The sequence below is a fragment of the Catharus ustulatus genome, chromosome 1, assembly GCF_009819885.2.
Source record: "Catharus ustulatus isolate bCatUst1 chromosome 1, bCatUst1.pri.v2, whole genome shotgun sequence".
NCBI lineage: Eukaryota > Metazoa > Chordata > Aves > Passeriformes > Turdidae > Catharus > Catharus ustulatus.
Genome location: NC_046221.1, coordinates 48,189,932 through 48,217,559, shown reverse-complemented (window position 1 = coordinate 48,217,559; position 27,628 = coordinate 48,189,932). Strand labels below are relative to the sequence as shown.

At 41.0% G+C, this 27,628-nt stretch overlaps 2 protein-coding genes across 11 annotated transcripts in view; both read right to left on the bottom strand.

The window, feature by feature from the left end:
• The window catches only part of BMPER (BMP binding endothelial regulator), a 165,918-nt gene extending 163,841 nt beyond the window's left edge, over nucleotides 1-2,077 (bottom strand). Inside the window, exons 1-3 of one of the 5 annotated variants that reach the window (XM_033076542.2) lie at nucleotides 1,668-1,793; nucleotides 1,255-1,400; nucleotides 357-442 (exon numbers count right to left, since the gene is read on the bottom strand). In XM_033076542.2, the coding sequence (XP_032932433.1) occupies nucleotides 357-442; nucleotides 1,255-1,400; nucleotides 1,668-1,681 (246 nt within the window). In that variant the 5' untranslated portion in view covers nucleotides 1,682-1,793. Of the gene's footprint in view, nucleotides 1-356; nucleotides 443-665; nucleotides 745-1,254; nucleotides 1,401-1,667; nucleotides 1,794-1,990 lie in introns of those variants that run through there. The other 4 variants (XM_033076516.2, XM_033076524.1, XM_033076533.1 and 1 more) reach the window with 4 other exon arrangements.
• A 728-nt stretch (nucleotides 2,078-2,805) lies between these two features.
• The window catches only part of BBS9 (Bardet-Biedl syndrome 9), a 362,362-nt gene continuing 337,539 nt past the window's right edge, over nucleotides 2,806-27,628 (bottom strand). For 2 of the 6 annotated variants that reach the window (XM_033076468.2, XM_033076458.2), the window contains 2 exons: nucleotides 4,838-4,931; nucleotides 3,235-4,240 (listed from right to left, as the gene is read on the bottom strand). In XM_033076468.2, the coding sequence (XP_032932359.1) occupies nucleotides 3,862-4,240; nucleotides 4,838-4,931 (473 nt within the window). In that variant the 3' untranslated portion in view covers nucleotides 3,235-3,861. Of the gene's footprint in view, nucleotides 4,241-4,837; nucleotides 4,932-20,009; nucleotides 23,034-27,628 lie in introns of those variants that run through there. The other 4 variants (XM_033076485.2, XM_033076500.2, XM_033076476.2 and 1 more) reach the window with 3 other exon arrangements.

Below are 27,628 nucleotides of genomic sequence, written 5' to 3'. Positions count from 1 at the left end.
GCTCAGAGCAGCATCATTTCCAAACCTTACCTCTCCTTTTTGCTGACCTACAAGTAAAGACTTCTGAGTGCATCCCCAACTCTGTGGAAGTTCTCCCCACAAATTCACATGGTAAACATGGTTTCACAATGTTCTGAAATAATAAGTCATGTACAGCTTTGTGCCCAGCCTTTAAAGTTAAAGAAACGATTGCCAGATCATATATTGGGTTACTTTCCATTAACTCAGCTCTGAGATAACCTTGTGTTACATAAAGGCAACAGTCACCCAAGATTTGATTATGTGAAACATTCCCCACTCTGTGCAGTTACATTTAGTATGTCTGAACGTTCTTACCGGCTGAAGTATTCACTTACCAGGCAAATGCACATTATGCAAGGGTTGTCTGTGATAAAAGGTATCTGCAGAATTTCCCCTTCATTTTCACATTTTGCAACTGATCCTGAAAGAGAAATAAAAATTTTAAAATACTAGCTTATTTCATTTCACCCTGACAATTTTGGAAACTATTCTCTCACACTCACGTTTAACCCTTGCTCTATTCCTAGCCCTAGATTTTAAGCCCTGCCTTAATTTGCCCAATTTAATCAGGCAAGGATGTTTAGCATTTCTGCAAGATTCTAAAGAGAACAGGGAAATGAGTGGCCTTTTATTGCGGCACAAACCTAGGCTTTCTTTGTGCCCCAGTTATAGCAAAGAAGGACGCTTTTTCTTCTCTCACATGACGTGTGGAGAATAACGAGCACCCCATGCAAAGCAGGCTACATCTATAACGACAGATCCAGAGCTCACTGAAATCAGCAGAAAGCTGTCCATTTCACTTTGAGGACTTGGACCACCGCAAGCCCTAAACCAAGCATCATTTTAAAATGCACAACCACTTGGCAATTGAGCCAAAATTAGCAAGTTGACTGTCAAACGCATGCAAATTAGGAAGCCCTTTACGCCCCTGACACTGATTCGCCGGTATTCTGTCATGCTGGAATCACTCCTCAAAGTCTAATAATGGTTCCCTGCTTGCGCTAGAATTTGATTCGGCGTTTCCCTCCATGCCACAGATCTCAGGAAGATAAAACCCTCGAGAGGAAACGGAGAATGGGGAGGGGGAAGCAAAGGAAGAAAACAGTTTTTGGAGGAGATAGGCACGGTTACTGCCCTTCATCTACCCCAAACCACGAGGTAACACCTCGGCCCGCCCTTCCCGCGCAATGCCACCCGGCAGGCGGGCCCAGGGCAGCCCGCGACTCGCCGTACCTGTGAGCAGGGAGGAGGCCGGCGCCCCGGGCAGGCACAGGACGCCTAGGAGGACTGCAGCGGAGGCCGGGGAGAGGCGCGGGGCCGCCGGCCAGCCCCCGCCGAGCCGCGGCATCGTCCCGGGGGTGCCGCTGCCCACCCGCAGGCTGTGGAGCAGCGTCCGGGACACGCCGTCGGGTGGCGGAGCACGCCCACCCCGGCACGCCCGCCCCAGCACCGACCCCCGGCGCCGGGCAGCGGTAGGGGGGTGGGGAGCAGGATGAGAGACCGTGGCCCGCCGGGGAGTCCCACCCCACGGCGGCACCGGGGGAGGGGACTGTGGGTGCAGGGAAAGCAGCTGTCAACGCCTGCCCCTCGGCTCCGCACCCCCTCTTTCCATCACCCCCCTCCCTTGTCCGCATCCCTTCTTATACCTTCCTCTCCTCATAGTCCCTCCTCCGGCACCCCCCGGCCCCTATGCCTCCCTCCCCCCCGGCGCACACACGCACAGAAGGGCTGCCAGCCCCAGACCCCGTTTCCCTGCCGGGAGATGCCCGGCCACTCCCTCCCTGGCCCCGCCGAGCGCCTCCCGGCCCGGCAGCGGCGTCGGGGGGCTGCGCCCGCGGCCGCTCGGCGGGAGGGGCGGGGTGGAGGGAGAGGATCGAGGAGAAGAGGAGGAAAGAAGAACAGGAGGAAAAGGTAGAAGAAGAGTAGCAGGGGAGGAAACGCGCAGATCCTCGGACATGGCTGGGGGTACCTGAGTAGAGCGTGGCGGCGCCGGCTGCCTCTGGCGGGCTTGTCCCCAGCTTGTGTCAGTGCTTTTCGTGCTGCCGGCAGGTTTTGCCAGCCGCCAGCCAGCGGCGAGAGGGAAGGAGGGAAAGAAGGAAGGGAGGGAGCGAGGGGTCGGAGGCTGTCCTCCAGAAACTCCGCGGAGGGGCTCCGCTACTGGCTGCCCGCTCGGCCGGGGCCGCCGAGCTCCCCTCGCTTCCCTCTCCCGCTGCAGCCGGAGCCGGCCGCTCCCCCGGGCCACTGCCCACGGAAGGGGCTCTCTCCGGCCCTTCCCGCCCGGCTCCGGCGGCTGCCTCTCTCCCTCGGGACGCCCGGGGCTCGGCCGAGGGGCTGGGGAGCAGCCGGAGGAGCAGTCCCTCCCTGAGGCCGGCCAGCCGAGCGTGTCCCCGAGGCCCGTCGCTCCCCGGTGCAGCCTTTGCAGCTCCTCCTTAACACTTGCTATTTGCAGGTCCACGCTTTGCTATCCCAGGTGTAAACGCGGGCAGTGTTAACAACAGACATTATCTACACTCAGCTTTTGTGCTCACAAGTAGGCGCGGGGTCTGGATGGGATGACATTCGTGGTCTGTGGCAGGAAACTTCTGTGACAGATCTTCCAGACCGCGTTCTACAAATCGAGTTCTTTCAAACTGTGATGTTTCAGATGGGGAAATGAATACTCTGAAATAAACCGGTCTGACAACAACCTGAAAAATGCTTTCATATTCTTACATGTTCATATTTTATTTCTTTGGGAGCTGCATGTGAGAGCTGTGATTTCCAAAATGCTTACAAGTAGTGGCAAATCAGGTGCATGGCGGGTTGGTGTATGCAGGACTGCTTCAAGTACATTTTACTTCCCAGTAAGATGCAAGACAATTTGATTTGCAAGTTCATTTTGAGAGTAAAACCCAAAGACCTCTGAAAGTCTACACCGTGGTTCTAAAAAGCAAGATACGTACACCTCATTTCCAACACAACTTGTCACCTACCTTTAGGGCAGAAAGTCCTAAAACAGCTGAAATTGCACCCATGAGAGGGACTACGGAAAACTGATATGGATAACCTTCTGGACATCACTATCAAAATCCCTCTCCCTGAGGAAAGGAAATATTTTTTCTTCCAACCTCAATCTGTACAGGTTGAAGCTGAATAGGAACATAGAATAATTTAGATGCCATTATAAGGGGTTTATATTCCCAAAAAAAAAAAAAGTGAAGTCCAAAACTTCCTCCATGTTGTGTAGAATACATGATAAACTCAGTATATAAATACAATGCATGTTACTTTAATTTTTTTTTTTTTCTGGGAAATGTTATTTTTACATTTCCCTGCATTTTGAACAAAGGTAAGCCCATAGACATCCATATTATTATGCACTACTCCAGAATAGATTTTCACACATCCAAATGCTTTTTCCTTTGGAAAGATGTACTGAATCTTCTGGTAAACTGGCTTTTTCTTCCTTCTCTATCTGTAATCAGTGGTTACATTTCCCTTTTCTAATTAGAGCACAGCCGCAGCCTTTCTAAAGCAACAGCTACAGGAAAAATAAATTTACCCTAATAATTTCTTAAGTGACAACTACCACTTATATTATTGAATGCATCAAATCTTCTCTTTGTGTTGGTCTAAAATTCATTAAATATTAACAGCACCCGGTGTGAGAAACATACAAATCACAATGAGGGCATCAAATTATAATCCAGCATCCAAGTAACAACAGGAAACATGCTAAAATAGTCTGGCAAATGCAAACAGGAACGTTCTTTACAAAATTAAGACAAGAGGTGACAACAACTGAGCATCACACTCAATCCCTGCCATAATTCATTCACTTAAGACAAACACTTTATGAAATCAGACTAAGGCAGGGCAGTCACAAGGCAATATGTACAGATTTGTGATATGATTTTCCTTTTTCACATGGAAAGAAACCATTGTGATCATCACTAAAGCACCTTCAACACACTGATTAGGCCTGAAACTTACCTCTGAACATGCATAGCACGAAAACACTCTCCATGGGGTGAGCTCACTCCATCTGTGCAACTTCTGTGGCAGCAGCAGTGCTGAGGTAAGAAATTTATCCATCTTACTTGCTTGAAGCACCTCCTGAAAAGGGACTTTAGGTCTCCCTGTACCATGCCTACTCCACACTTCACTGCCTATTGCTGTCCAGTGGAAGAGCCTGCTGAGGACTGGTGTTGCCTCCGAGTCTCCCTGGTTCCCCATCATCCTGTCATTGGGGAAGAGGGGAGATGAGAGAGACGCTCATCCTTAGCAGCAACCTTTGTTACTTCCTTGATATTGATAATGAAGACATATCACAGGGGAAGATCACTCATTTAAATCTCCCATGAAGTAAAACTTGGACTGGGAGCAAAATACACCACCTTAATCCTCCCACACTCAGTGCTACAGGTTTGTCTTGGCTTTTTATCTCTCTGTAACCCATTCTGCCAAGCCTGCCTTATCAGGGATTGGCATCCTTTTTCATTGTAATGTGTTAAGTTTCAAGGTGGGTTGTTAATTTTTTTTCCCTTTTGCATCTCTTTTTGAAGAGGTACTTATTTTTTCAAGCAAGAATCAAAGCTGTGGTCATTTTAGAAAAATCTGAGGGTCACACTGAGAAACAGTGTCGTTCTATCAGATACATACAGAGATTTTGTGGCATGCCAGCAGTTAAAACAGAGGTCATGTCATCAGAGCACTTACCTCTTTTGTATAAGCATTACACAGTATCAGTTTTTATTGAAAGAATACATTCATTAGTTCTATTTAGTGGTCAGCCTTGGTTCTTCCACTTGATGGAGCAGTAGCTGTTCATAATTACCACTTTGTGTGTAGCAGCTCCTTCTCCAGAGATGCTTTCCCAGTGGTCAGCCATAAAAGAATGTTGTACATTACCTGGTCACCCAGCATCCACCCTAAAAGATAAACAAAGCTTCATGGTTAAAAACAGCAACAGTGAAGAAGACAGTGATCACATTCACATTTCTCTTCGGGATTTTTACTGGCAAGCCAAAATCGCTAGCAAGCCCTTCATGGGAATTCTTGTAGAAGTGGTAGAAGGCAACGAGCCATTAGAATTAGCATGTATTTTCTCTCTCTCTCTTTTTTTTTTTCCCCCTGGGTCTTGGGCATAGGTTGTCCTAGGGTTTCCCTACCATGCAAGAAAGAGTGCAATTAACATGCTTCATGTACATCAACACTGGGAATGTCTCTGCTTTTATTGCTTTTATGTTGTTATATATTATTTAAACACAGTTTCTGTGTGTTTATGAGACTCTCAGCATAAAGAAGAAAATATGACCCAGCTATTCACCCTATTGAAGGCTCTGTAAATTGACACAACTTGCTATTTCTAGTTCTGTCTTTCTAAACAACTATGGATTTACAAGTATTGAAGGTGGTTTGCATATCTGATCAAGTTTACACAATTCTATTATTAACATCCTGCAAAAGATAAGGAACTCTCAATCCAGTAACTGACATCATCAAAACAAAGGTCTGGGAGAACAAATTTGCTGGAGTTGGAGGCATGGGTCTTGATAAATTTCAGCCCTGAAAATTCTTGCAGAGAGATCTGTAATTTGGTAAAGTCTTTTGCTATCATGGCGCATTGGCATACAACAATTGAGAAGCTCAATAGTGACTCATAGGATTGTGATGAAGACATGGCACTTTCCTGCAGGAGAGCAGCTGGGAGTTTGCAGTTCATTCCTCAATACTGAGTGGGCTATAGCCTTTGAAATGCTTTTGCATGTTCATTTATTTTAATGATAATCCTGTTTTAAAGTTAAGAGTATCTGCTAGTATGGGCAAACAGTATTTCTTGCATGGCCCCTCCTCCTCTAGGAGATGATGTTAATAAACCTCAAGAGTGGCCTGATTATGTCAAAGAAGTTTTCCTGAAAAAGCTCCCCTTCTGCAAAAATACTCAAAAAACTTAAGTGGAGGCAAAGCAAGGTCTGGAGACCACACCAAGAGGTTTTAAAACTGTAACAGGATTAAAAATCACATATGGTCAAAGTCTTTAAATAAAAGCAAAGAACAAGAAGTATCCAAAATTTACAGTGAGACTTACTTGCATAAATGTTTATAAATTTTATCAAACAACTCATAATTTTGACAGTTTTCCATAAACCTCTGGAACATGCAAACATTTAATTTATTTGTGGCAAGATAAAGATAATGAGAAGCATTTTAAAAGTTTATTAACATAGAATGTCCTGGCAGTCAAACTTAAATACTTCTATTGTTTAAAGTATATTTTCTAGGAACTCCCAAAAAAACTTGCAAAAGGGACCTTCTGATTGCAAAAGCATTCAAAATTATCCTCATCATCTATATTCATAGAAAAGCAAACCAACCAAACACCATAAACTAAACTGGATACAAACGCCAACCATACCTTGAATTGAAAAATGCTTGTGTGCAGCAGAAAATATGGCTCCAATATGGAGACAGTAGACTGCTACAGTAGTCCATATCAAATATGCTAAAATAACAACAAAAGAAGTAAATCACAGCAGAAATGCTGAGGCCATTCTAATGACGGGATTCCCAGCAGAGAAGTTGTTCCAGAGGCCACAGGCAAGCAGAGTAAAGCTGTGTATACTGGTACTCCTGTCTGTTATTTCACCGCTGTAAATTGCTTGCCTTCCAGAGACAATAAAAATTATTTTGTGTGAGTTATGTGGGTTTTTGTTACGTTTACACTTGAACATCTGCTGTGCCTGATAAAGGATAAGGGCTAATGAAATCCCATGAAGAGTGGCATACATGAAGTACTGTTTTGTTTTCAATTTGTGAGACAGACCAAACCCCACATTTTGCCTGCCTGTTCTACTACCTGATGAGTATGACAAACAAGAAGTACTCAAGAAACATTCTATAAAATGGAAGATTGATTAATTGATGATTACAAACGAGGATGGACCCTGTCTGTACTATCCCACCCCTGCCCCTGCAAAAGGCAATATATGCTTATTGTGATAGAAGACTGTTCCTTCCAGCCAGGATCCAGTTGAGAAGCAGCTGCCTCTACCCAGCACAGAAAAGCAAAGACTTGCATTTTTGCTAAAAGACAAGTCTCCATGGCATTCATGCTGTAAGATCATCACTTCACCTATTAAGAGTGTACCCCATGAGTTCATTCATCTTGCTGCTGGTCTCCTTTCACAGCAGAATTTCTCCCAGAACTGTTATTTCTTTTGAACGACAACCAGACGCTTAAAAAAGGAAAAAACCAAACAAAACAAATGCAAACAAAAAACAACAACAACCTCAGACACGAGGTTTAAGGAACGAAACACATCGACTAGGTGCCTCATCTCCCTCAAATAGATGCCCTCATTCACACCCAAGTGAGCGAGAGGAGACACCGGATAATTTCAAGCCTCCCGCAGTGAAAGCTCGGTGGGGCGGGCGCGGGGCCGGGCGCTGTGAGGCGCTGCTGCCGGCAGGTGGTGGAGCTCGGAGTGGCGAGCCCAGGGCGGGATGAGCCGGAACCTCTTCCAGGATTATCCCGAGCCACGAGCCCGCTTGGAGTGAGCGAATCCGTATGTCACCATGCCTTGCCCCCACACGAGCGAAGTGATCCCTCGGTTTGTTCTCAGAATGCGGCCTTTCTTTTCACTCTTCTGGCTTTGTACAGGACATTTGATGTCCCTGCAATTAGTACAATACACCTTATTCTATCCCGAAACAAAAGAGTTTTACTAAGAACCCCTATTTATTATTGTTTTCCAAATACAAAACCTAATCAATTTACTGGTTACCTTTTATCTTCAGTATATTGGCTACACAACATTACACCTGGTACAGGTAAGAAATCCTCCTTATCCTTTCTTCTTGGCTTCTGATTTAGGTGAAGCAGACTCAATTGAACGTCAGTATTGAACAAAAATAGAACAAAATTGAACATCAGTCCTGCTGACTGACCGTAACACACATACAGAAAGCAATAATCCAACAATCATAAGCAGCCTTGTAAAGCTCCATCAATCAAGATATGTTTAAATAATGCACCTGAGCAAATTGGGGTAATCCTGCACTGATCTGCTGAAATTTCTGCAAGCTATGCAGTTTCATAATGAGTAATATAACCATTATTAGAGAAGCAATATTGCAAGATTTAAAATTATACTAAGCTGCCCTCCACTCTTACTGGCTTAATCAAACCCTGGATATTCTGTATGAACGTAAACCAAGTAGATGTATGTACGTAGACACACACGCACACAAACAAACACACACAAAAAAAGGCAGAGATAGGAAAGTATACTAACAACAATCAGAAAATCATTAAAAATGCATTTCATTTTGCTACTGATTTCCCCAGGTCAGATTAATGTCAAACCTTCACCGAAGAGAAAACACAGTGTCATTGGGCAAGAGAAAAAAAAGTACAGTAATTTCACGATTATAAACTGCACTGAGTATAAGTAGCACTTCTGGGTTTCAGCAACTTTTTGTTTTTTTGTCCATATATAAGCCGCACCTGATTATAAGCCGCATGTTACAATACAGAGTGTGATAAAAGGTATCTGTTCTATCACCATCTGTTGAGGGTGGGGACACTGATCCTTATCTCAATGGCAGACAATCTGCTAATGGGCCATCCATTGAAACCAGGTGGGGCGTTGTTCTTTATCTTTTCACACCCCATCCTTCCTCCAGGGAGTCATTGTCTGCTAATGGCCCATTGAGTCCCACTGTGTGACTGATAAAATTATTGCATCCCATTGGGAGTTGCTCCAGCCAGGGGGAAGAGCCCAACATTTCTTACCAAGATAAAAACAGAGTTTTTGGGACACTAAGGTAGCCCCTTTCTTCACTGGACTCCAGTGGAAAACCGGATTTCTCCACATCACCACTGGAACTCCGGAGGGAAACTGCACCTTCTGCAGGAGCACTGCTCCAACTGAATCACATCTGTCACTGCAGGAGGATGCAGCCACCATTTAATGGGACTGCTACCAACACCCTGCCTGACAGGGTGTCAGGTTGTACTCTGACGTTGTCAGGGTTTGGAGTTTGTTTCTTTGTAGTACTGTATTTCTATTTTGATTTCCCTAGAAAAGAACTGTTATTCCTAATTCCCATATTTTTGCCTGAAAGCCCCTTGATTTCCAAATTATAATAATTTGGAGAGAGGGGGTTTACATTCTCCATTTCAAAGAGAAGTTCCTGCCTTTCTGAGCAGGCACCTGTCCTCCAAACTAAAACAGCAACTTTTTGTTCTTTGTCCATATATAAGCCGCACCTGATTATAAGCCGCACTTTGGGTTCGGACCAAAATTTTAGTCAAAATGGTGCGGCTTATAATTGTGAAATGACTGTACTTCCAGAAGGCAGGGTAATTCATCTACCTGCCTCTCAGCTATCTAAGGCTCTTTCAAGAGATGAGAGCAACATTAAATGTGCCAGAGGTGGGCTTTTGGTGTCATTACACAAATCTGCAGGGAGTTTTTGCCAAATCCCTGAGTTTTCTGACAGTAGCATATCTCCAAATACATCATTTAGAAGCATGAGTTGAACAGAGACAGGGAATAGTATTTACTTTGGGAAAGTATCAGTTACATGTCTTGTATATATTAACAGGTTAAATCCAGGAGAGGTAGATTAATTACTTGTGACCAAAGTAAACAATTAATCAACAGTTTTAAGGCTTCACAGAATTTTAAATATGTATTTACATGTGGTATACACTATTTATTTTAGGTGTCTTTAAACCTAGACTCTGAAGTCCCAAGTTGGCAGCTAGCAGGTCTTCCAAGATAAAAAACATGTTTGGCTGTTTGTGATAAACTATTTTCAGACAGAACAGAATTTTGTGGGTTAGGGGATCTGGGGGTTTAATTAAGCTAACTTGAAAAACAACACTGAGCCACCTCTTTACCAACTTATAGTAATTTCACGATTATAAGCTGCAGTGAGTATAAGCCGCACTTCTGGGTGCCAGCAACTTTTTGTTCCTTGTCCATATATAAGCCGCACCTGATTATAAGCCGCATGTTACAATACAGAGTGCGATAAAAGGTATCTATTCTATCACCATCTGTTGAGGGTGGGGGCACTGATCCTTATCTCAACGGTAGATATTCTGCTAGTGGGCCATCCATTGAAACCAGGTGGGGCATTGTTCTGTATCTTTTCACAACCCATCTTTCTTCCAGAGAGTAATTTTCTGATAATGGCCCATTGAGTCCCACTGTGGGACTGATAAAATTACTTCATCCCATTGGAAGTTGCTCCAGCCAGGGGGAAGAGCCCAACATTTCTTACCAAGATAAAAACAGAGGTTTTGGGACACTAAGGGAGTCCCTTTCTCCACTGGACTCCAGAGGAAAACCAGATTTCTACATATCACCACTGGACCTCCAGAGCGAAAATGCACCTTCTGCAGGAGCACTGCTTCAACTGAATCACATCTGTCACTGCAGGAGGATGCAGCCATCATTTAATGGGACTGCTACCAACACCCTGCCTGGCAGGGTGTCAGGTTGTACTCTGACGTTGTCAGGGTTTGGAGTTTGTTTCTTTGTAGTACTGTATTTCTATTTTAATTTCTCTAGAAAAGAACTGTTATTCCTAATTCCCATATTTTTGCCTGAAAGCCCCTTGATTTCAAAATTACAATAATAATTTGGAGGGAGGGGGTTTACATTTACCATTTCAAAGAGAAGTTCCTGCCTTTCTCAGCAGACATCTGTCTTCCAAACTAAAACAGCAACTTTTCGTTCTTTGTCCATATATAAGCCACACCTGATTATAAGCCACACTCCGGGTTCGGACCAAAATTTTAGTCAAAATGGTACATCTTATAATCGTGAAATTACTTAAAATTCTAATCAATTTTAATATTGTTAAACATTATTTTAGTATTGATCAAACTATCTTTATTATTTTCATGTTTGGATTAAATTGAAGTCAGTCTATATGGCTGTACAGTAGCTTGTACCAATATGGAATTCAGATAATAAATAAGACAGTTATTTATTAAACAGAGAAAATTATGGTGCTGAAGTATTTTGGAAATGGCTCATCATGCTAATAGACCATATAATTTAGACCTTTTCCCTGGAAATAGTCACACATTAGAGTAGTCCCGAAGAGGTCAGTGTGAATAATCCCATCATAGGCAGAAAGTCCTCTCCTGTGGAAATTCTGAAAGACTTTCCCAGTTAGGGAAAAATGAGAGGCCTCTCTCACTGCCCTCTCTTGAGAACAATCCTGTTCTATCCGGCCAAAGCAACCATCTGTTCTATTCCCTGGGTCAGCCCTGTGCCCCTCTCCCTGTCCCTCAGTCTCTGGTCACTCCCACCCTGTTTCCCTGTTGGCCCTTTGCCTTAACCCCACCCTTGAGACACCCCCATGTCCCCTGGTAATTGGACTCTGATGCTTCTTCCCCACCCTGCTCATCCCATGTACTTAACCTGGACCCTCACAAAGTCCTTTGCCTTTGTTCTCTGAACCGTGGACGATGCACACGCGTGGCTGAAATAAACATCTCTATGAAACCCCTGCAAAGGCCCTTCCTGCATTCTTTACTTGCTATCACCGCAAGCAACAACCAAATGCAACACTCTCCTGCAGGCACTTGTTGCAGCAGCTGCCCAGATGAATCCAAGATAACTCCATTCAATAGTGGGGTGACTGCAGCATCAGAGGGTCCCTGTGTTCAAGGTTTACTTTGTGTTGGATTACCTAAGAAATTTGTCTTCTTCCACAGGAGCTGCACCTCCTGAAGCCACCAAGAGTAGAAATTTGGGTTTGTAGCCTTCTGAAAGTGGCAGCAGCGAGTGCTGTGCAGCCAGTCAGCCACACCTCTGGCCTCAGGATACATGATCATGGTCCAGAAGCTACTGAGGACTCTCCACCCCATTTGTTTATCCCTCACATTCCAATTGGCATCAGACCTAAAATAATCCACAGACTCAGTTAAGCAGCTGTTTGCACATAGGGTCTCCCAGGCTTCCCTGGGACAAAGCAGTTTCTGTCAACAAGACAGAAAGAAATCCAAAAGTCCAACTGGAAACTTCTGGAGAAAAGAGGTGTGACTGCTCCAAGCTTACAGACTGCACCATGCAAGCTGCATGACTTGGCTGCCCATTGGCAGACTTGGATGGCTTGAGTGGGGCAGCTGCAAGATGGAGAATGGCAACCTTTCCCTAGAGATCACCCAGGATGGGATTTCTAAACTTTCACAATTACAGTAATTTCATGATAATAAGCTGCATCATTTTAATTAAAATTTTGGTCCAAACCTGGAAATACACTTTATAATCAGGTGCGGCTTATATACGTACAAAGAATGAAAAAGTTGCTGGTTTAGTTTGGAGGACAGGTATCTGCTAAGAAAGGCAGGGGCTTCTCTTTGAAATGGAGGATGTAAACCCCCTCCCTACAAATTATTACAATTTTGGAATCAAGGGGCTCTCAGGCAAAGATACGGGAATTAGGAATAACAGTTCTTTTCTAGGGAAATTAAAATAGTAATACAGTACTACAAAGAAACAAACTCCAAACCCTGACAACGTCAGAGTACAACCTGACACCCCGTCAGGCAGGGTGTTGGTAGCAGTCCCATTAAATGTCGGTTGCAGTCCTCTTGCAGTGGCAGATGTGATTCAGTTGAAGCAGTGCTCCTGTAGAAGGTGCATTTTCCCTCCGGAGTTCCAGTGGTGATATGTAGAAATCTGGTTTTCCTCTGGAGTCCAGTGGAGAAAGGGACTCCCTTAGTGTCCCAAAACCTCTGTTTTCATCTTGGTAAGAAATGTTGGGCTCTTCCCCCTGGCTGGAGCAACTTCCAGTGGGATGAAGTAATTTTATCAGTCCCACAGTGGAACTCAATGGGCCATTAGCAGAAAATTACTCTCTGAAGGAAGGATGGGTTGTGAAAAGATAAAGAACAATGCCCCCCCTGGTTTCAATGGATGGCCCATTAGCAGAATATCTCTTGCAGAGGTAAGGGTCACTGCCCCCACCCTCAACAGATGGTGATAGAATAGATATCTTTTATCGCACTCTGTATTGTAACCCAAGACAGTTGCTGACACCCAGACATGCGGCTTATAAGCAGGTGCGGCTTATAATCGTGAAATTACTGCACTTTCTCAGATGGATTTGTTTTGATTAGGTGCTTACTTCCATAAGTGCTCCTGTGAAGAAAGAAAAATATCAAATAACAAATTACAGAATTGAGAGTTTCTCTGTCCCACAATAGAGCTGCTTTCCAATGCTGCTGTGTCAGCAGCAATGAAAACAACTGGTCTTCTTAAAAGACCATTTCTGTGCATCTGTATTTTTAAAAAATCAGCCTCATGAGTCAAATGATCTTCTCATCTGAGCATTTCACAAAATCACAGTGTAGGCCATTAGAGAAAGTAATTCTCTGAGCACTAGCCAGCACTCAGAACAGTTCCATGCTTTGATTTTGGAACCACTCCAGCTGAATGAATAGACAGCACATTTCCCAAAATGCAGGAATTTTGCTGCCGTGAAGCACACTGAAGACAACAATCAAGCCTCAGCTTTGTAATGATAGAATTTTTTAAAATGGTCATTTAATTTAAAATAATCTGTGGTTTGTAAAGCTGTTTCTGCAGAACACACAGAGGATAAAATGCACATGCTTTCACAGGCTTTCAGCTGCTGGCCCAAGTGCAAAGAAGGATTTAGGCAAGACAGCTTGAATTTACATGATGCAAACTAGAAGAAACAGGAAGAAAAGATGGCTCTGAAAACTATACTTTTTATTTTGTCCTGGAAGAGGGATAATGCAAACTAAGTGGTTTTTTTTACAGCTAGCAGGACAGGATCCAGCCAGATTGCAAAGGCGTGAGCATGGGAGTAGACAAACAATAGCTCTATTCTCCCACAACCAATTTCTCCAAATCAGGAGTCTCACTTTCTGTTTCCACATTGAGACAGAGGCCTCAAGTTTAATTAAGAAATTAGTGCAATCAAAAAAATTATTGATTAGTTTTGATAATGCAGACCTTAGCAAGGGAAAGGACTGAACCAAACCTAGCAGAGTGTGGTACAGTATCCCTACAGTATTCCTATGGGCACACAGTGAAGATAAAGTGTGGAAAACTGTGAGAGGCAAAAAACTCTTAATACCAGCTTATGAATATTTTCTAAGCACCACTCTGTGGTATAGTTTACAATGGATGGTAAATACATAAAGGGCAGCCAGAATACACCTCTGACATGAACCAGGTGAAGCACAGAGCTGCAGGAGTCTGTGGTGAGTTTTAAGGGATGCCAGCACAATCTCTGCATGAGTTGTGTGCTGGATCAGGAGAGGTACCCTTGAGAAATAAGACTGAGCATTCCCATTTCTGCTCTGTTCAGCACAGAGGAGTCTGTGCAGATGTTGGGAAGGGGGAAAAGGGCTACTGTGCAGCTCTGGCGCTGCATGGGGACACTGTCTGAGCCTTTACTGAACCCAGATTTGGTTTGTCCTAGCTCAGAATAAAATCCTCTGTTCACCAGAGAAGCCACATGACTAACAGTCTAGCCTTGAGCAATGATTAAGAAGGCACAAAAAATTAGGAAGGACAAGGGTGCTCCTTTTGCTTACACCCTATAGCTGGGTTTTTTTACTGAACAAAAATGTCCCCTGGCCACATTGGTGAGTAAGTTTACCATTTTGGGAGCTGCTCCGCCACACCCGTGGGATGGTGAATCAGGGAGAGTTATACAACTTTGCTAATTATGGGAGGTTTCACCCACTTACCTCTGCTGTGCTGCTCTCTCTGCTTCCAGTTGTGCACAATCAGTTTTGAAAGATAGGTAGCCAGGAGTAAAAATTATATGGAGAGGGAATAATTTGTCTTTAGACTTGGTGAATAAAATACAAGTAGAGGACAATCACCAGAAGAAGACAAACAAATTTCAAATCAGAAGTCAACCTGGAAATTATCCGGTAAGGAACCCCTATACAAAAACTCACAGTGCATGTGGATTTTCATAAATGTTATGACAAAGCGTCCCCCAACTCTACTGCAGCAATCCAAGCAAACAAATATACTGGTAAACATCTGAACTCAATTCCTAGCTCAGCCCCCAAGGTATGGACATGCCCACTGGTTTGAGCTGTAAGAAACCTAATTCAGCTAAGCACTTCAGGGTTCAGATTTGTGTTCTGCATATCGCTAAATGACAGTGAAGTGGAAGAGCATACGTAGTTTTTTTTCTTCTCAGTACCTTCTTCTTTGTCTGCTTCTCACACTGTGTTTTTGTGCGATCAAATTGTCAAGCTGAAGGTAGGGAGCTCACCAGGCTTAGCATCTCTCAGCATTCTGTAAACTGGAAGCCAAAAACCAGGAGCTACTTGAAAAGTTTATCTTGGTGTGCAGCAAGAAAGGTTAAATGCATGAAGCTCTGTTAGTCATTGGGATTTGTTTGCTCAGTTCTAATTTTAACTCTGGTTAGTCCAATAAGAGGTATCACATCACTGTCTAGGTAGCTCTTGTACAAAAAACAATGCAGCTACCAACTTTCCTCCATTGGATGACATACTTGGGCAATAGCCCTTTAAAAAAAAAGCATCAGCTTCTTTAGTGAACATTTGGTTTTCCAGTCATTATTTTCCTGATGGTGAAAGCAATGTTATTCATCCCAGAGAAGAATAGATACATTGTATTTCAAAAGTTTAACAAAAACATGCAGTTTGCTGCAAATCTTCCTTCTTTCAGGATTTTTAAAACACACTTACAAAATGGCTGCTGGGCAAAATTATAAATTTACAGTCACTGGAATTTGGTAGGAAAGAAGGCAAAAGGAAAAAGAAATGAATGGTAGGCTTACAAGAGCTGACTGCTACCTACAAGAATGCAGATGATGAGAAGAAGGACTAAAAGCAGACTGCTCTCCCCATGAAATAAGCTAATAAATGTTAAACATGGAATGACTTCTCTATAAAGGAAGATATAAAAATAGGGAAATAAAATAACATTTCTCTGTGGCAGCTGGCATGGGAGCATTTGAACACAATTCTGCTGGGAATACAGTTTTTTGGGTCTCCTCTTCCTCCTTCCATGCCTTCTAAGTAGCAACCAGAAAGGACAAACCTTTACATTTGAAATACGGTTTCCCAGAATAATGGGGGAAATGCTCCCCTTACAAGTCACACTCCTCCTGACTGCTTTTGAGACTTGCATTCTGAAATAGGCAGTCTGGTGTCATGACGAAAGAATCATGTTGTGCTACCATGAAATATCCAGTTAATGCTGGAACAGGGTGTTCAAGTACATTGTCAAGAGAAATTCTCTTTGTTTCTACTGGATCAGAAGCAATTACACCATATTAACCAAGTGGTACTCTTGCAAGTTCATAGGACCAGTCACTGCTCAAATGGAAGGAGGACACTACAAATCCAGGCAGCTGAAAAAAGTAATTCCTATTATATATGCAGTACTCGACTGTTCTCCAATATAGATCTTGACTTCATTATGCCATCAGGGGGAAAAAAGTACAATAATCCCCATTATGTCTCTTATAATTAAATCCAACCATGATTATAAAATATTGTGAGCATTTGAAGTAACTATTAATTACTGACTCCTTGCTTCATAATGAATTGGAATATCATTTGTTATAGACCAACTTTTTCACTTCCAAGATGCTGTGAGACTGATATATCCTTTAAAATGACTGAAGTATTAAAATAAATGGAATAAAAACATTTCTTTCTCAAACAGATGGTAAACTTTGCAATACGGTCTCATCAGATTTCACAAAGTAAGGAGGACTGGTCTAAGTCATCCTTGGATCATACCCATGGTGGTTCCTAAGCTTGTCCAAGAATAGCACCTGTTCTACCTTCATTAACAATGATAAAATGTCTCAGTATAATCAGAGAACACTGGAGCTTCCAATGTTTAAATAGTATGCAAAATTCAGGAAACAGTTATTGTAACAACAAAATCAGTTTAGAGAAACTATCACAACTTCTTAAAAGACAGAGGGCCAAGCTTTGTGCTGATCAAATGCCAAATTAAGCAAGGTCCTTCTTCTTAACAGAATGAGTCCTGGAAATACTTTCCACATTGTCTTGGTTGAAGAGCAGAGGGAGGGCATGCTGCTCATTGCTTGATTTCCTAAATTATTTAACAGTGTTGTTACGATTGTCAAAAAGCTGCTATCATTATCTTAAGAGTGACTTAAGTGGCTGAAGTAACGTGAATAAAATGCTCTGGGGTTTTATTTCGCAGGGGCCTATTTCACATGCAGCATCACTCTCTGCAGAGAAGTACAGTAATTTCACTACTATAAGGTGCACCCTTTTGACTAAAATTTTGATCGAAACCCGGAAGTGCACCTTATAATCCAGTGAGCCTTACATATGGACAAAGTTCAGAAATTTGCCAATCCAGAAGTGCGAGCCACGAGCCAAACCGCGAGCCGAGCTGCCCGCTGAGCCGTGCGCCGAGCCGGCCGCCAAGCCGTGAGCCCAGCCGCCCACCGAGCCACGTGCCGTGAGAGCCGCGATCCGAGCTGCCCACTGAGCCGCGAACTGCAAAAAAAGTGCACCTTATGGTCTGGTGCGCCTTATATATGGACAAAGTTCGGAAATTTGCTGACACCCAGAAGTGTGCCTTATAATCTGGTGTGCCTGATAGTCGTGAATTTACTGTAATCACTTCTAGAGTGCAGTGTGGCAGCTTTTTAATGAATACTCACTAACTGGGCTTCACACATATTGTATTTTAGGAATAGAACATTTTGGAAAGACCCTCATAATTTATTACATCATCTAGCTACGAATTCAGTGGTGCTTATATGTCATCTTATTTTGACATGCAGCCCCCAGCAGGAGAATACAGATGCTCCTCTGTCAAAATCAGTAGCAAAATAGTCACTTAAGTTTATCAAAAGCAGATTTGGGCCTCTAATCAGGTTCCAGTAATATTCAGGATGCCTGATCTCCCTTCAAGATTTCAGGCCAGGCAGCAGCTTACAAGATAAAAGCCTGGAACAACTTTTATCTTGTTTCTGCAGCTGAATATAGTCAGTCAGCTGGAGCTGTGGTGGAGGGTGAGCTATGACTGGCACTGATCATTCCTACTTAGGAAGCACTCCAAGTCTCTATTCTGCTTATAAAGACAAATGAAAATATCTTATCAAATACTTTTATCACTTTTTTCCAGCGCATTAACTGGTTTTGCAAAATTTTTTTCCTAAAGGAACATTTTTTTATGATGACAGTGTAGTGTTACAATGGTGCTAGCAAACAAATGAACAATACAATATGTTGATGCTATATCAAATGGAAAACACTCCCATTAGAGTTAACATCAATTTACATGGTGTAGCCTGAGGGTGGGGATCTCTGCCAGGGCTTCTGCTTACTTTCGCGATTTTTAACCTGATGTGTAAGCAGGATTTTGCTCAATCCTTTCACTTAAAGCACAAGAACAGATACTGAAATCTTCAATACAGCAGGTTCATCTGCAAGTATGAATGCTTCTTACAGACACAGTAAATCCAAACACATAACAATACATGTAAACCTACAATAACTGCATATGAAAATCAATGGTATTTTACTCCCTTTCCTAATCGCAACAACATGAAACTCTTGAAAAATACCAGTGTTTTAAAATAGCAATTTTAATTATTTAAATCTATGTTCATGCTGTATTTGTCCATACTCCTTGATATGGCAGATGTAAAGATAGAGCATTCAGGACACATTGTCAGAGAAGACCAGGTCAATTAAATTAGCTTCAATTAGGGTTATGATTCCATTCTATAATTAACTACAGCACTTGCCATACATTTAATGCAAACAGAAGTGCCAAGTATCTCTGCTGTGATCTGCTGGTCTCCTGGAAAAAACACATTCCCCCTGGTTAGCAGCTTATATGCAGCAAACAACCAGCTGTCTTGCAAAGGAGGACAGAAATAATTATTCCTAATACTATTGACTATTAGGAGAATCTACAAGACAGGGGACAGAAAAATAGAGAGGATGTTCAAGACTAAAGCAAAATTTTCCAGTGTTTATATAAATAACAAACTTGTGTTGAATTTGGTCTACCTAGAGTAATAGGATAAATTCTCATTGAAACAACACATTTATTACCTCTTCCACCTTGGGTGAATTTTGTTAATTTTAAGTCTGGCCCTCTAGGCACGTGCCCTCAACAAGATCAAGGCTCATGAAGCAGCATAATTCTGTGCAAACTTTACCTTTGAGCTGCAAAGGAGCTAAGTCACCTGCAAACAGCACATGAAGATACCACATAAATACCAGAGCAACCTCATGCTATAAAGGAGTAAATGAAGAAAGCAGCAAGATGTGAAGGGGTGACAGCAAAGAAAGCTGTGGGAAACTTAAGGTTAATTTCAAATGAAGAAATGATACAGAAGCTTGTTTTCAGAAGTATATCATATATTTTACAGTACTTTTGCACCAGTTTTGTTTTATTTTTAATAGATTATTTATGAACAGAATATTCTGATAAGAAGGAAAGATAGTTATTCACTGTGATGCATACCCTGCAATTTTTTTTTTCAGTGCTGGAAAAACTTCACATAGAAATACAATCTCTGCTCAATAAAATTCAGTTTATGGCAGTAAATTACTCTTTATAAGCAATACAAGAATATAAAAACTTATCTCTAATTCTCTCTGTACAGTAAATGCTAAGGAAGAGAAAACAACAAGACATTATAAAGCAAAGCCCAACCCTTTAAAAGTAGAGAAATGTTGGTTTTCTGTGTCACAGTTGAATAATATTTGGACAGAAGAATGAATCTGGGGCTGGAAACCACAGTCTTAGTTTGAACTCAGCATTGTGTACAAAGCCCAAAATATGAGTAGCGTCCAGACCTTCAGATTTTGGTCATCAGAGTAGTAATTGTTTTAATCTGTTTTTCTAAATGCAGTGGTAGAAAAGAAAAATTAAAGAAAAGCCATTGAACAATAACATTCTGAAAATAAACTTCTATCAAGAAAATAAAGTTTAGAAGTAATTACCTGTTTAACAGAAAAATATAGGACTTGTTTTAGAAAATTAATTTCAGTTTTAGATAAAAAAAGATGCCATGACTCACAGCATTATTTTCAAAATGTCATAAAATTCCTTTTAGATTTATTTCCAATAAAATAGTAATTTAAAATTAATTTTAGTCTTTGAGCCACTTAACTATATAAAATCCTATTCAAATAGCTAAACACGCAGATAGGCTGCATATTTAAGCTGACCAGAAGAGTTGACCAGGCATTATTATAAAATCCTGTTCAGAACAGTTTGACTGACCACGAGTGCCTTTCTCAGCCTCAGGAACATTGCTGATGAGAACCAAACATATGGTCCACCCAAACTAGCAATGTTTCCTTGCATTCCTTACACCTCTCTAGTTTCCAAAATTCAAACATTGGCCTGATTTTTTTCAGCCAAAAAGAACTTTCTTAGAAATTCAAACTATATTTGAGAACTGCTTTACAGTTAAATAATTACTTTACAGTATTTCCTCTTAGGCTACTACATATATTACTACATTTCAATTACTTCCTTCCTCTGAATTGATGGACTATTTGACATTGGGTGGAAGTAAGTAACTTTTATTCAATGCAACTTTTAAATCTTGATGATACTATCAAATACTGCAATTTAACACAATATACAAAGAGGTCATACTATAGACAGATCTACCTTTTTCTTCCTTTCCTCCCTCCCATTTATTACCAGCATATTTTCTCATTTTTGTAAAACTACTCTCATGAGACCATATTTTGCAAAACAGAGCAGCAAAGAAGAGTGCTTCTGAGCATTACATCTTAAAATGACAGAAAATAACTTAAATAAGAGTGGATTATATAATTGACCTGAGTGCCTACTTGTCATTTACCATGAAGTCCTAATGAAGCCAGGCAGCTCTGGGCACTGGGATCTCATTCAATAATGGGAATCACGACAGAGTAATACATTTCACAGAAGTCTCATAGCAGTGTATTTTCCAGCTATATTAGATGCCTATAATTTGGGATTCTTTGGTCCAGGATTCTACATCATTATGGTCTGAGCTTTCTGTAGTAACCGTGCTTGATTTTTCTAGATTCCCTAGTAGTTGCTGACAAGAGGACACAAGATTTGAGATCCATAGTTAATGTTTAAGCCTAATAGCTACAGTAATTGATTAGTTCTCCGTGGACTTTCTTTGGTCACTGAGATGTGTACAGAGACTACAGGAGATTATTTTATTGTGTAATTTTCACAGCGCAGCAGGGTACCTTGACAATGGGTTGGATACCATCCTCCTGACAAAAACCACAGGGGAGGGATCAGAGTGAAGAAAACTCAGCAGAATCAAGCAGCAGTTTGTTATGAAAACAAGCAGGGGGTAGGACTTTTCCTTCCTGGGAAAGAAGCAAGATTTTTGGCCCCACAACTTGTAGATAAATCTGAGGTCTCCTGGGGGACAGAGTAATTTTTGTTGGGAGTTATAGTTCACTTCAGCCCTAGAGGCATCAGAGGCCTTACCCAGTTCATTGGCTACTGAGCTATTTAATAGTTAACATGTTGAAAAAGGCTTCTTGAAAAAGTTATAGCATGTACTGAGCCAGAGTAGGGCCAGAGGGTTAAGCAGCAGATGCACAAGGGATGCAAAGCTGGTTTTGTTTTAGGGGTGGGTAGATGTAAAGAAGTTGAAAGTAGACACAGCTTAAGACATTCTGAAAAATAATGTCTCCTTATTATCCATAGATCAAGCTAGCATTGATCACAGGAACTGTTACAACCTCTTTTGAAACAGCATAAAAATAAGTCAGAGGGACTTTTACTACAGCTGGAACAGGAGCCAGTGAATCCCTGTTGAGGAGTGTGGGATGTGGAAATGGCTCATGCGTTTGCATCTACCACAAGCTAAACTGCAGCTATCAGTGCATTTCTTATCTGCCATCCAAGAGATTGCAATTTATATTTTGGTATGAACTAGCAATAATTGTTTCAAGTGCCTATTTACACACTTGATCCAGGTCTGAGTTATTTTCAGTTACAAGTATTTTTGTAATATCTCGACTCACTCTCAGAAATCCAGACACAAGCCTGACTTCCAAACTTTAGGCCAAGGTCCTCTCAAAGTTTGCCGCAGTTGTTGGATGTTGTATTTCAGGCACCTTGCATGGGCCTGACCTTCAGAAGGTAGATACTCAGCACTTTCTAAATGCACACCACTCATAGCACCCTCCAACTGGATTAATAAAAATTAAGGCACCCAAAAATTGGTAGCTAATTTTGAAAATATTACCCATAACTAGAGCAGACTGGTTGACAAAAAAAGCAGAAATCACAGGTAACCATAAAAAGATCCATGTGTTGCTGTGTTCCCAACTTTACTCCCATCCATAGTGGCATAGTTAATGGCAAAAGGGTTTGCCCTTTATGTCCAGTAACCGTATTTTACTCTATATCTCTAGAGAGCAGGAGTCTGTATAAGCAATGAGAGGTGGGGGAAAAGAGTTGATGGATTATTAGTTTTTCTCCTGGTGGTGAATTCAGCTGTCTGCAATCATGAATGTTAGTACAGAAGGAAACTAGATCGTTATCTTTTGTCAAAACTGTGATATAACAAATGTTAATATAATCTCAAAGGGAGGCGCAGTTCAGAATATCTTTTTTAAAGAGACAAAACATTCTGAAACAAAGGTTGCTTTTAACTATGTATAAACAGTCTTTGATCAATCAACTGAATCCTTAGAAAGGGATGATATACTGCAAACACAACACAACACCCCTACCACAGTTGGGTAATTCCTTAAATTTTGCTCACAGAAAGGACGATAGCAGTTGCAGGGAGACCCAAATTATTAGAGTGGAACTTTTTTGTTTTTATATAAATTAATACAGTCCTCTCCTCTGGAAGCTGCAATCACTACAGGGTAAAATGGATTGGTACTGCTGCATTATAAATGGATTCTATCTGGCATCAGATAGAAATTTCTCCTGAGGGCTGTCTTCAGAGTTCATGGCTTTTTGTTTCCTCTGCTGCATCCTCAGACAAGCCTGTAAAGCAAAAAGAAGATGCTTAAACATTTAGTGTAGTTGGCAACCACATGCACTATAGTGTTGATTCTATCAGTTTGTGAAAGCCTTGATTATAGCTGGAGGAAACAATTTATTAAACACTTAGGACAAAAATGCTTAACTTGCAAATTCAAACACTCATCAATTCAGAAAATAAAAAAAATAATGCAATAAAGGCAATTTCACATCAGCTTTTCTATATGCATCATGGACGATGACAGTTCAAACTACAAAATCATGGACTATTTTTGCATCAGAGAAAAATGACAGAGAAAAACTGGGCATATGATTTGAGACACAGTTACTCCAATCTACCTGTATTCATCCTGTGGAAAAAAACCGATTTATTTCTGGGAAAAAAACAATAACACAAGTTGCAAAACAATAGAAAATTTAATGCACACACTCATAAACAAGGATACATACATATATATATATATATATATATATGTGTGTGTGTGTGACTATCGGGTTGGGCAGGAGGAAAATAGCCAAACTCTTGTACCAAAGATACAAGACTATCTGCTATAAGGCAAGGGAATGAGTTTCCCATTTTCAAATATTAGTTCAAGAGATTAATCAATCTTGGATAGGATAATAATCTTTAAAGAATTTGAAAAGGGGGTAGAGACTCATAAAATGCTGCTTTAAATATCTAGGGGTAAAGAAAACATGATCACACAGATTTGTACACACAAATACTGGAATGACTAAAAAGTGGTTATTTCACCCATAAGTTTCTTACGTATGCACTCCTAGCTTAGATTGAAAATTATTGAATTTAAATCCTTTTCTAATTAATTTAAGCAATCTAAAATAAATGGGCACCATCTCCAAATGATATCTGAGTAATAATAAAATAACACAGAGATTTTATGAGGTTTGTTTTGATATGGTTTTTTCCTTCTTCTCTGAAGAAGACTGAAATCCCCCAACACACAATGAAATGATCCAGCAGCTCAGCAGAATAAAATTTGAGCACCCAGTGTTCTAAACCAAAGCCACCAGTCTCCCATCAGTCTAACTGCTTTCACAATCATGTTCACAGAAAATTTAGTCCCACAATCTTCACAAACTTAAAACAATATGCTTTCATTTAGATCTGTGCAATTTCACATGATCAAAACCATCTAGCTTTATTTTCCGGCTTCTATTTTACACTTGCAATGTTTTTGGTGCTTGGGGATTTCAGTATTTACAGTGGTTTTCATGGGAGATGGTACTAAACTGAACAAATGTTCAGTCAAGCCTTGAGATACAAAAGACGAAAGCAGTAGCACTTTTGCAACAGCTGGAAGCCCAAGGCCCTGAGGGCCTAAGTTTTTGGTTTTTTTTAAGGACAATTTAAAGTACCATGTTAAGAGCTGACTTGGGGTTCCAAAGGTCAGCCCTTGAATGGCCATTCTTTTGTTCAGAGCTCTCATCATGTAGTACACACTGGTATGCCAAAGGGACCAGCAGCAGGTCCCATCTTGTTTCATTAATGGTCATGGGGATGGAGGTAGGTAGCACAATAATGAAACTTGTGGAATATAGGAAACAAAGATGAGCAAGAAACGCTGGGGAGGAGAAAGAAATATTGCTCTAGGACTAAGAGATTAACAAATATGAGAGAAAATAGAGGGGATATTTCTTGAAATGCGCCATATAAGTAACAAACTTTGGCTTTTTCTACCGTGCTACTTCTGCAAGGGTTTTCCTCAGCAACTGTCTGTGCTGAAGTCATCACTGGCATTGAAACACCCATCATAGCTCAATGCAGTGTAGAAACCACTGCAAGGCTACAGTTAACACTTCCTGAATACATAGCTTTGTTGAGCTGTTCCGAGCTCTGCATAGAAGAAGTACCAGAGAGGATCTTGATTTCCCACTATAGTGAAGGAAAGTAGTGCCTCAATTATGAAACTGACTGCTGCATACTCCTATAAAAGCTGGACACACAGAACCCAAATGAGAAACAGAAAAAAGGAGTTATGACTATGGTCAGCTCTTTGTACAAGGAAAGAACGGCCACAGAATTTACCAGAGACCAAGAGATTACCAACTGTGTTCCACATTTAAGCCTGCACTGCCACTGCACAGTGCCCTTGGCCTCTCGACATTTGAGGACTGGCTGGCTACAGGACCTCTAAGAAGCATAACAAAACAGAAATTAAAGAGGGGAGGTTGACAAAAATACCTGGGGGAGAAAAACCTCTCAATGAGAAGGCTATAACATCACAATACATTTTTTTCCCTTTGTTAGGCTGAAAACATGGTCTCTTAAAAACTAAAGTGTAATTATAAACTTAAAAAAAAATTGAGCAAAAAACCGTGCCCAGTGCCCAAGTCACTGCCTCCAAAATCTGTTACTTCCCTGACATTAACCTCTTACAAATAACCCTTGTGTCTATTTCTACAAATTGCCATGCCAAAGCGAACCATGAATGGCTACTTTCATGAAAAACTGTGGATCCACTAAATCTAACACATTTGCTGTAATTACTGGCTGGCAGAAGTGAAGTCACAGAGCAGGATTTACCCTGGTTTCACACAAGCTTGCACAACAGCTCTGTCATTCAGCCACAGGGAACCTGGATCAAAGAACTACTACACGAGTAAACTGTGGGAGAGGAGAGCTGACAGATGAGGCACAGACTGCAGCTATTTTTATTGTGCAACTCCAAAATGGGAGGCAATACAGAATCAGGAAAATACAGGTTACAATAACCAGCCTTCCCACATCTACCCAGTATTTTTTCCAACATGCAACTTTTATTAGTCATGTAGGAGAACAACATAAATGTCAAATTGATCTAACTGGCACATTCTACATTATAGCAGATGAGACAATTAACATCAGAGAGGTTTCTCATTAGCATATTCTGACAAGCTTAGGCAGATCCTAAAAAATACAAGGTATAAATCTAAATTCTGAAGATTAAGGCTTCTTTACCTCATTTCACCAAGAATAAAAGCTTTCTTTCTTCTTCATATCCCCCATTATGAAGTTCTCAGTGTTTTGTTTCATCCAAAAATCTCCCATCATAGTAACACTGGTCTGAGCACATACACTTAGAGAAATTTATATTGAAAGGTTTATGTCTCTGTTTATTAACGCAGCTACAAACTGGGAAGCTGTTTTTGGAAATGATCATGATAAATTTTAACTCAGCAGTAGGCAATTCCAAGAGCTTTTGGAGTTCAGTTTTTAAAACAGAGCCAGAAAACATGATTATATTAATATCCTGATTAGTAACATGAGACTGAGGATATCTGACACCAAGAAAGTCACTTAAATCCCTCAAATATCATGTATTTGTCAATTAGCACCCTCAAGAAAGCAGCTTCCATAAACAAAGACACAGAATACTTCAATCATGTTATTTATTTACCTCTTCAAAAGCATGACTTAATATGTGACACATAACAATTGAGTCACAGAAAGTTCATTTGTAGATCAAAATGTACTTCTGAGGCTTGAAAACCAAAAGTTCAAAGAAAATCAGTTACAGTGACAGAAGCAACAAAGACAGCAGAAAAACCCCAACTTTCCTGGGATTATTATTCATGCAGCTAGAAGGGGGGAAAAAATCCAATGACACATTTAAAGGAAGAGATGATAATTGAGCATGATGGCAGAAGGGATGAGAAAATCATTTTCTGTACTCATAAATTGTTCACATTAAGCATGATGGTGTAAAGTTTAAAGATGCTCAGGTTAAATAATTAGGCAATGGAAGAAACTACCCAGACATGGCTGAGTCAGGGATATGGGAAGTTTGCAGAGATAGGGCAGATGAAATCCTAGTGGGGATAGAGAAAAGGAAGATACACAGGTTTTGAATTGGATGACCTAAAGGATATTCTCCAGTCCTATCATTTATGCTGCTATGATTCATTCTGAGGAGAATATTTTGGACCCTTATAAACTACTGGCTGAGTTTCCTGGATACTATTGTACATTAGTCTACCCTAAAGCATGCATAAAACTAAGTCAAAGTTGGCTTTGAAGTGTTTGATCTACGATATCCAATACTTTCAGTCTTTTTCATACAGTGACTCAGAAAAGAGCTGTTATAACAAGACAAAAGTTATTTTGAGTTCAGATTAAGTTAGAAAAGGGAGGCACCCTGTTCTTTCCCTGCTGTTCCCACCTAATAGAGGAAAAAAAAACCCACACTGTCTCATGGCCTAATGGTCAGTATTGCTATTTCTAGACCTGACATAAGACAGCTTTAGAACAAACTACAGCTTTAAAGTAACTGTTTTTCATAAAATTTTGGATCCAAAACTAAATGTTCCAAATGACTGAAGTTAATAGTTTTTTGCTTTTTTGTTAACAAAAGATGACAGATTTTTCCCAGCACCTTTAAGTCATGTTTCTGAAAATCATAATTCTTCTTTCCAGAAGGCCCATCTATTCATTACTAATAATTTTCATTAAAAACTACTTGAGAAAATGTATACTGCTTCCTTTTTCTTGGTATTTAACCTTCATTCTGTAAGCACAATCCAAAGGGCTTTTCAAAAAGTTGAGGAAAGCACCAGGCTTATCAAACAGACACAGTTTAGTAGGAGTGCAGAATGGATTA